Source organism: Triticum aestivum, chromosome 7B (genome assembly GCF_018294505.1).
Source record: "Triticum aestivum cultivar Chinese Spring chromosome 7B, IWGSC CS RefSeq v2.1, whole genome shotgun sequence".
Classification (NCBI taxonomy): Eukaryota; Viridiplantae; Streptophyta; class Magnoliopsida; order Poales; family Poaceae; genus Triticum; species Triticum aestivum.
Genome location: NC_057813.1, coordinates 572,122,087 through 572,131,835, shown reverse-complemented (window position 1 = coordinate 572,131,835; position 9,749 = coordinate 572,122,087). Strand labels below are relative to the sequence as shown.

The following is a 9,749-nucleotide window of genomic DNA, read 5'->3' as shown; positions in this document are numbered from 1 at the left end:
CGAGCGCAGGCGGCCAAGGCCGAACGACAGGCGGCCGGCGAGCGCGGTAGCTCCTCCATTTGTTTTTCCAACCACGCGTGTGGGAGGAGGAAGGCGATTACCTAATCCACGGGCTAATCAAAGCCATTCATGCGCGAGATATAACGGTAGGCAACCGACCGGCGGGCGCCTATCACTGTACTATAATTTATGGACGATTCAAGCTAAGTCAAGTAAACTAAATAACACCTGCTTTACCCTAAAAATAAAATAAAATAACACCTGCTTCAATATTTATTTTTTGAGTTATTTGGATTGCTTATTATCACATGCGTCACGACCACAATTAAAAAAAAATACCTGCTTCATACAAGCCGCCTAGCTAATGTCGCACCATCTGTAGTAGTTTGCTTCGCACCTGCTCGTCCCTCACGGCCATTTCCCTGACTTGATCGACCGTGAATGGCGGCGGCAGCGTGCATGGCTCGTCCACGGCCACGCACTTCTCCCTGGACTCCATCATGAACTCCCTCTCGCGCCCGCGCCTGGGGCAGGCCATGGACTCGAGGCTGACCTCCACAGCCCTCTCCGGCACGGTGGGCGTGTACCGGAGCAGGGCACTGTACTGCCTCAACACATTGAGCATGTACTCGTACACGTAGTCCATGCCCATCTCCTCCCTCGTGAACCCACTGCCCTCCTCGCCCATGCGCCGCGCCTGCGCCGGGTGGGCGTTGCCCCAGTCGACGGCGAACTTGACGGCGCGGCACTTGTTGGCCGGGTCGATGAGCCAGTAGTGCTTGCCGGCGACGAGCCCCCGCGAGAAGAAGTCCCTGAAGGGCGTGTCGATGGCGAGCATCGGCGAGTCGCACGCGAGGATGTACTTCTCGCTGACCGACCACGTGTGCCCCTGCACGTAGATCTTGTACCTGTACCGGCACTGCTTGGTCAGGTCCGAGTCCCGGAACCCGTTCCGGCCGGCGGCGTCCCAGTCCTGCTTGAACAGCCGCGCGTTCCACTCCTTGCCGGCGGCGGTGTCGTTGTTGCACCGGAACAGGTCCTGGCGCACCTCCGACACGTCGGGGTTGCCCTTCCAGAACGCGTAGGGCTCCCTCTCCGGCCACGGGAGGCGCGCGTTCTCCCGGACGAGCTCCTCCATGAGCGGCGCCCACGGGCGGACGTTCACCTCCGGCCAGCCCCAGAAGGACCAGTCGGGGAAGAGGATGGCCAGCTCCCGCGACTCCTCCTTGCAGTACCGGAAGAGCGGCGGCGCGGCGGACCGCGACGGGTAGTCGGCGGCGAGCACCCTGGGCGAGTCGAGGGTGCTGAACATGATGTCCACGTCCGGGACGCGGCCCGGGTAGCGGGCCAGCAGCTGCAGGATGCCCCACTGCGTGAAGACGTCCCGGGTCTGGAACGAGTCGCGGTACTTCTCCACGTAGGCGCGGCCGGACAGAACCACCAGCCGGAACTGGGCGTGGGGCTGGGCGCGCTCCACCGCGTCCCGCGCGATCCCCGTCGCGCGCCACGGCTCCATGTCCGTGTGGATGTGGCGGAAGTAGTCCGGGCACAAAGGCGGCGGTACTCCGGGATAGTACCGCCGTTTGTTAGATGATGAGGACGGTGCTGGCGGTGGCGCTGTTGTCGATGACGACGTGTCGGTGTCGTTGCTGCAGCTCAATGGTATGGGTATCAGGGGCGCCGTGTATGAGTGGCCGCGTCCATGCTGACTGAACCCAGTGCCCGCCGGCGAGAACGTGTAGTACTGTTGGATTGTGATCATGAATGCGTCGATCGATGTACATAAAAGCTAGTCAGTACTGATATTTTAATTTGACACAATCATTAAAATATGTCTTTTACACGTATATACTTCCTCGGTTCGGAAATATTTGTCGCAGAAATGGATGAAAATGAATATATCTAGAACTAAAATACGTCTAGTTACATCCATTTCTCTTCAATTTTCCGACAAGTATTTTTGGACGGAGGAAGTACTATTTACATGAAGCCTTTTTTGTTGGAAATATGATCTAGTCTTATACTCACGTGTAAGTTTCGCGAAGAAATGACTTACATGGTCTTATGTGCCGAGAAAAATAAAATCAGTTTCTATATAAAAGTTACTATTCAGATTTTTTTAAGTTGCAATATATTTTTTTGCGCGATGAAGAATATCTAGGTCATTTCTTCGCGAAACTTCATATGTAAGTAGAACACTCGACCATATTCACCACAAACAAGTTTTAAAGTAATTTGAATTTTTAAACAGAAATCTATATAAGGTGCACCTAGACTATATCCCAAAATCCGCACCGCTTTTTTGGGGTTAGTGATGTAAACAAATGTCCAGTCGAGTTACTTCTTGTATACCAATAAATCTTATTTCAAAAATAAAACACCAATCATATTTTATTTTATATTATTTTTAACCTTGCTATTATTAAACTCAAGTAGATTTCTTTGCGTCCCACGAATCAAATTTGAATATGTTTGCTTTGACCATTTCCTTTAGCTAGTTGGACATTTATACCAAAACCACTATATCTCGAAAAGTTTTTGCTTTCAGGTTTACCCACTTGTGTGAAAGTGACTTTTGATCAGCTGGATGGCGACACATACATTATTTTGGTAGATTACCGTGTAGAATCACGCGGTGGCCGTAGGCCTTTGATGGAAATTTTGTTAACTGAGTCGCATTTTCCCATGTGCACTTGGGGTGTCTTTAGCAATTTTGGTTCAGATGATTCTTTGATCTTGAAAGCAACCTATGGGCTTTTGGGTTGTTGACGTGTGCATTTGTTTGGGACGTGGCTGTGTACAAATGCATATATGGGTGTATATGCATCGGCTAAATTTTTTGAACGTGCTTGCTTCACTGCCGTGTGCTTCTAACTGTTTATGTTGTAATTAAGTAGGCCATGCAGTGTGTTGGTTTTCAGTTTTGTTTTCATTGTTGGGAATAGACAAGAAACAAGCAAATCAAAGAAACATGGGCAAATCAGTCACCGCATTCATGCAGACCAATCGAAACACATTGCTTGGATATGCGGTCGACCAATAGCAGTCTGACGAAGCAGTGATTGGAGGATGGGCAAATACGTCCAGTTACAAGGCACATGCGCATGCAGTGGGACAGGCAACTACATCCAATTACAAGACGACAGAGGGATATGGCCAAGACAGCCACCGCACCGCTCGGGCGCGATTCTAGGCTAGATACAGGACATTCCATCTGTCTCCCTCGCATGTGCGCTGCATGCATCCCGTCCAATCCACCACTTTCATTGCTTTCTTATCTGCCTCACCGCTTACTTCTCCTTCCATATCTCTTCTTCTTCTGGATGCCTCTGCGGCTTACGCCCCTGATGATTGAGGTGTTTTTCGGAAATTCCAGTTGAACCGTCCATCGCCATAACCATTTATAAATATCTCATTCCTCTTATATGTGGTCATCACTCACTTTCGCATCTCAACCGAAGCACCACTGAGAAATAGCGTCGGCACAAAACATCGAGCCTCTCTCCGCTTCTCTCGTGTGGGATGGAAAGGAGCTTCGTTTACCGCCTCGCCGAGCATGCCCCTCCCTTCTAGGCTCCTCCTTTCTTTGACGTGCAATACGGAGCAAGCTCGGCCATCGCGAGTTGTGGAGCCGCGCTCCAAGGTTGAGAGTGGCTTCCCGCGGGCTCTCCCCACGCTGCACCTCTGGGCTTGCCGAGGAGGAGCTGCGTCGAGCCTCCGTCGCTGCTACTCCGCCGAGCGAGAAACTGCATTATTGTCACTACCATGTGGAGGTTGTCGACGTCCACCACGGGACAGCGAGGTGTCCGATGGCCGACGGGCACGCCGGCGAGCTGGTTCCACTTGGGCGCCTCAAAGGCATGGGGTGACCGCCGGCTACGTGTCCCTGGCGTCGTTGGACGCTATCGCTTCCCTGGAGTAGTCGGCGACGGTGCACGAGAGTGGCCACCTGCTTGGCTCGATCACTTCTCGGTGATAGTAAAAAAATGTATGAACGAAGGAAAAAATTATTAACTACATACGGTGTATATATAATTCCGACTATTTGCATCTCTTTACTACTTCATCATAGGAGCTAATCCAATGGGAGGCTACACCAGATGATCTATTCTGGCAATGACTCGCACCATGTTCGGCAAAATAAATCATCCTTACTAGAGATGTGTCATCGTGTTTCCCCTGTTTGTTCACATGCATCATCCTCCCATCTTCTTTTTTCCTACATCCATAGTTTTTCATGCAATCATTTGACATCCTAAAATAACAACACTTATTACAAAGAAGAAACACAATTCATATAACCGCACCGTATCGACGGGCGCGGCGTGCCGCCGCGCGGGGGTAAGCTAGTAAGCATTAGGAGAATTTCCTTCTCTATCCCAAAGTCAAGGTTGATGTACGATTGTTCTTTTTTATGTAGAAAAGATAGCCATAAATAAATTCATAAACAAAATTCTTTTAATCCTTGTTTTTTTGGATGGGTTGCACATCTGAAAACCATAGGTGCACTATTATATATGCAACACAAAATCTAGTAGTAGAAGAAAAGGGTAATTAGAGCTGTTTATTTTCTTTGTGAGGGTGTAATTAGAGCTGTTGCATAGTCAAAAAGATTGTAGTTGCACAAAAAATTGTAAGTGCAACTGCAAGTCAGATTTCGTTGCACAAAAAAGTAACTGCAACTCCAAGTTAGACTTGTTCATCTCAACCCGATTAGTTGTTTTATTGAACTGTGTTCCCTTTCATCACTCGACGGCAAGGACTTTAAATATTGGAAATATTATACGTTTAGTTCTATTATTAGAAATATGCAATTTGAGTATGTGTAATTGTCATGTTTTACCTTTAATATTGCACATATCGTAGTCGCCTAGCCCAAAGTCAATCACTCAATCCCTACTATAGGGATATATTTCTTGTCCATCAACCTAGTGTGAATTTCTTAGTTTTGGCGAGAAACTGTCTTGTTTGACTAGATATATACACCAATCAAATTACGAGATAACCAGGTCATGATTTTCTTTACTGCTTGCTTTTTATTACTCTTGTCTTTCTAGCACCCACAAACGCCTCACTGCACCCTCCTCTCGTCCATTGCCCCCTTCGTCTCCGCTGCCATCACCCTGCATATATCTGTATTTCACCGTTGTCTTACTTTGAGATCTCACTCTTTCACCTCCCGCCGTTCTTTCTTTCATCTTTTCCTCCTCCTTCCTCATTCCTTGACTGTGATTAACTCTAGTGTTTTGTGAATGTGTAGTAGTACGGTAAACATGGATAGAAGATCTTGGTCATGAGAATGATATTGTACATGTCTCAAGTTTGTGACGAAGACTGTTGACTGTGATTAGCCCTAGTAGCACGTATGTGACTTGATTCTGCCACACTTAAGGCCCATGTGCTTGCTTAACACGGCCGTTAGGGCATGTACAGTGGTTGATAAAACAATGTTATCCTAATCCTTGCATGTAATTTAAAGATGACAATAAAAGATGTCTACAATGAATTATCTCTTACTTATCTTTAATAACTAGCAATTTCTAAAAACCTGGTGAGACATATTATGCTAAGAGATCATCTCTTAAATAAGAGGCGACAAACAATTTTTTACGATTTCTCTCTCCGCCTCAACATTTATCCTATGTGGCACTTCTAAGATAGCACCATTGTACATGCGCTTAGGGTTTGCATTCAGTGGAGTCATACTAACTAGAGATCTACGCAAGGATGATTTGAATACTACAGTTTGGCTAGGGATAATATCTAGCGAGCTACTAGCACACGTACTCCCTCCGTCCGGAAATACTTGTCGGAGGAATGGATGTATCTAGACGTATATTAGTTTTAGATACATCCATTTTTATGCATTTCTGCGACAAGTATTTCCGGACAGAGGGAGTACTTTAGGAATAACTACTGGTATAGGAGTATATATGTTTGCAATGTACTACTATAATTTTTCTAAGATTGCTAGTTCCTTTGTAATTTCTTCCAAGACCTAGTACCTATATATACTTTGTTGGTATCATTCCCAATAATCACTAGTGGATGACTTATATTAATTGAGTTCATGCATGATTAGAAGTACTTAGAACAGGTCATCGCTCGTTGTGCACTTGTGCAAGCATTCGCAAGCAGGAAACGGCACAAATTGACTTACAAATTTTAGTTTTAGGGGAAACCTGAACTAATTGAACTTCTTCGATTAGCGTAGGTATACTTACAGCTGCGTCGAGGTTGATCCATTTGGTCTGCAATAGCAAAGCAAGAAGCACAAAGATGGCCATGGCCACTCCAACCCCGCCCCTTGCCGTCGCCGTCCAGCACCGCTTGGTGTGCATCGCCGCCAGATCTTTGTCGACGATCTCATCCCCAGCTGGAGAAGGCAGAGGCACCATCGCCGCCCTTTCCTCATCGGCTGCTGGAGAGCAACCCTTCATCCAACTATATTTTTTGTCGGATGGTAAGAGGAAGGTCAATGAAGCTGTTAAGAATGATCACTACTCTCTGCCCACATATATAGTGGCTGGTTGTCCAGTACCTAGTTACACATAGCACCAGTGACATATTGACCCAAAGCACATGGATTTCACGGGCTTATCTGGATCGTTGGCTTGGAGAGTCGTCCTAGCTTCAGTTTTACATTTACAATCTGTACATTGTATCTTTTCCCTCCATCTCACATGAGTCGCCACTGTTTGTCTCCCCCACACCGCACACGGGAAGGTTTCTCCGGTCCACGAGCGCTTGTGGCGTGCCTGGTGTATCCGATCTTAGTCCACCCGCCTGAACGTCAAAAAAATAAAATAAATCTAAATGTAAATCAGCACTTAGACACAACATATATCAACCATGTTGCAAAATTTTAATTCAAACTTCGAAACATATCTTGAGAACAAAAAAGAATAATTTCTCAATGAATAGTAGCTAATCTAAATTGTGCTGCCAATTCGGCCCGGACCCGCTTATGGCACTTGGTTATTGTGTTGCACCGAGTCTCAAGTAAACAAAAAAAAAACATACTTATGGAATTCAAGAATCCAATACAAAAAAAATGTACATAACATACCATACTATTTTCCATGTGTACTTATTGAGAACAACAAATCTATCTATACCTTCAACACAATAAATCCCAAGATGACACAAGATGCATAATAGTGCAACCATGTACAATTTGATAAGTTCCTGAACACCGTCATTGATGCTACAAATCTCATGTTCATAAGTTTAACGCATGGTAAAGTATGTAGGTCCCTTTCATGAACATGTTACACAAGACTACACACATAATGCAACTTCCTTGCACTAGCTAGTTTTCAATTAGTGTGATGTTTCTCCAATAGCTGAATAAGAAACTTTTGTCTCAAGCTAATCTACAGCAAGAACAGAAATTTTGAGGAAAAAGGAGATAAAAGAAACACAACTTTTGTGGTGAATCAAAAGTGCTAATGCCAGGCTCTACTACCAGTTGTAAGAATGAAAAAACTATGATGCGGAAACATTTACCCAAGATTTTTTAGGCACCGAATGGATTCAATCATTTGACCTCTTTGGTTTACATACCTTGTTGCCTCTATTATCCATGTGGAATCTGGAAATCGCGGACCTACAATCGTCGTAGTAAAGTATTCTCTTCTCTCTTCCCTCTTATTTAGTGTTTCTCCTATGATTGGAGAACAATAATATCATGTGCACCATGGATACGCTAACTCTCATGTATAGATGTGCTCATGCTCTCTTCATGCAGCGTTTCCCCTCCTCACATATGCTAATGCATTGGCTCTAATTATAGTGTCCTATGATGTTCACCACATGGCATATATGGGAAGCTATCTTAAATAGAATCCAAAGTGTCCAACGTGTATGCCTATTTATAGTGCACGATGTGTTACAAAGGACACATTGTTTGGTTGCAACTTCTCCGGTCAACAAGGCCCTCGATAGACTGTTGCAATAGTTCAACATGTAACACAAAATTTCATGCAGGTTTCTACCTGCCAAATTAAGCCAAAAACTATTGGCTATAAGTGCTATTTAATTACATGCATGCAAAGCAATTACTGCCCCAAGTAATTTTCACGTGGGACATTTCAGGCTAGTCAGTGTGAGGAGTAACTCAGACTAGTCTCATGCATATGGCACTAGTCTATGTTATCACCTTCAGGGCTCCATACAAAGGAATTTCATAGGATTTTTTAAGGATTTGGATCCTTAGGATTTTTTCCTATGACAGTCATTTGTTTCTTAGGAAAATAACACAAATACTCAATCAATGAGGTAGCATGTGGTGATTAATCCACTAATTACCATTGTTAATCCAACTCATCATGCTAGCATAGTGTTACGTACATATATGCAACACTATTATATAATCTTTTTGTCCTTAGTGAGGTAGATCCGTCTAAACTTTTTCTTTCTTACTATCACCGAAAGTATTCACAAACAGGGATCCAATCTATCTAGTGCGCACAATTATCTACTGATTATTCACGTGTACTGCCAATGAATATCCTAATGAAGATCATAAAGTAATTAGTCATTAAGTACATAGCAACAAGATACTGCAAGAATTACATCAGATATGTCACAATGATTTGAGGACACTCATGATATCATTGTATTGAAGCGTGGGAGAGAAGATGCTACATGTCTACTGGTAGGAATTCACAGTCCATGGGGTGGACTACTCACACCTCATCATGCGAGCTGCGAAGACCGATGTTGATGAAGAATGCGATGGCCCTCCTATAAAGCACTGGAATGGAGTTGTAGATCTTCTAGCTAAATTTTGTAAAATGTCGCCACTTGTCACAATATATAGACTACCAAGGTCTTCTAACAGTGAAAAGCTAGTTCCAATGGCAGCCTCCCACTCTATCAGGTGTAGACCATCTTCGTCCTCTCTTGCTGAGCACAAGTACCCATCATCAGATAACCAAAATAGAGCATTGTCGTGTATAATAATTAAAGGTTGTGTATGCCACGTACTGTCCGTTCTTACCAAAACTCGGTCACGATATCTTGATGGACCTGAATAGGCCCTCCATCTTCTGCATGAGCATTGTCATCCACCTGGACCACCTCCACTTGCTCGGCAAAAATTCTCTGTCTACCTAGCACTATAGTTATTTCTGAATATGGGGTTCACTTAAAATAGCCCTGCTCCACTTCCACCCCGATGTGAAAAATAAATAGCCTACACTAGTAGAAAAAGGGCCTAATGTGAAGCACAATAGTCCCAGTTTGTAACAAAACCGGCACTAATGTGATCATTAGTGCCGGTCCAAACGGCTAGGGGGGCGGAGATCATTAGTACCGGTTTGTGGCGATCCTTTAGTACTGGTTCGTGCCACAAAACGGTACTAAAGTGGCTGTTGCAGGCTGTGGTCAGGCTGGGGGGCCACCAGCACCTTTAGTACCGGTTCGTGCCACAAACCGGTACTAGAGGTTCCTAGTTGACAACGATGAGGGAGTCCTGGATTAGGGGGTCCTCGGACAACCAGACTATATGCTTATGCCGGACTGTTGGACTATGAAGATACAAGATTGAAGACTTGGTCCCGTGTCCGGGTGGGACTCTCGTTTGCGTGGAAGGCAAGCTTGGCAATTCGGATATGTAGATTCCCTTCTCTATAACCGACTTTGTGTAACCCTAGCCCCCTCCAGTGTCGATATAAACCGGAGGGTTTAGTCCGTAGGACAACAACAATCATAATCACAGGCTAGCTTCTAGGGTTTAGCCTCTA

General features: G+C 45.1%; 1 protein-coding gene across 1 annotated transcript; it reads right to left on the bottom strand.

Annotated features, from left to right (window-relative positions):
* Positions 1–297: 297 nt before the first annotated feature.
* On the bottom strand, positions 298–7,794 carry LOC123160422 (O-glucosyltransferase rumi). Its single transcript, XM_044578240.1, has 4 exons — positions 7,567–7,794; positions 6,542–6,786; positions 6,225–6,444; positions 298–1,744 (listed from the first exon to the last, which is right to left on the bottom strand). Exons 2-4 carry the CDS (start codon positions 6,565–6,567, stop codon positions 362–364), a joined length of 1,629 nt encoding a protein of 542 aa, XP_044434175.1. The 5' UTR covers positions 6,568–6,786; positions 7,567–7,794; the 3' UTR covers positions 298–361.
* Positions 7,795–9,749: the final 1,955 nt, after the last annotated feature.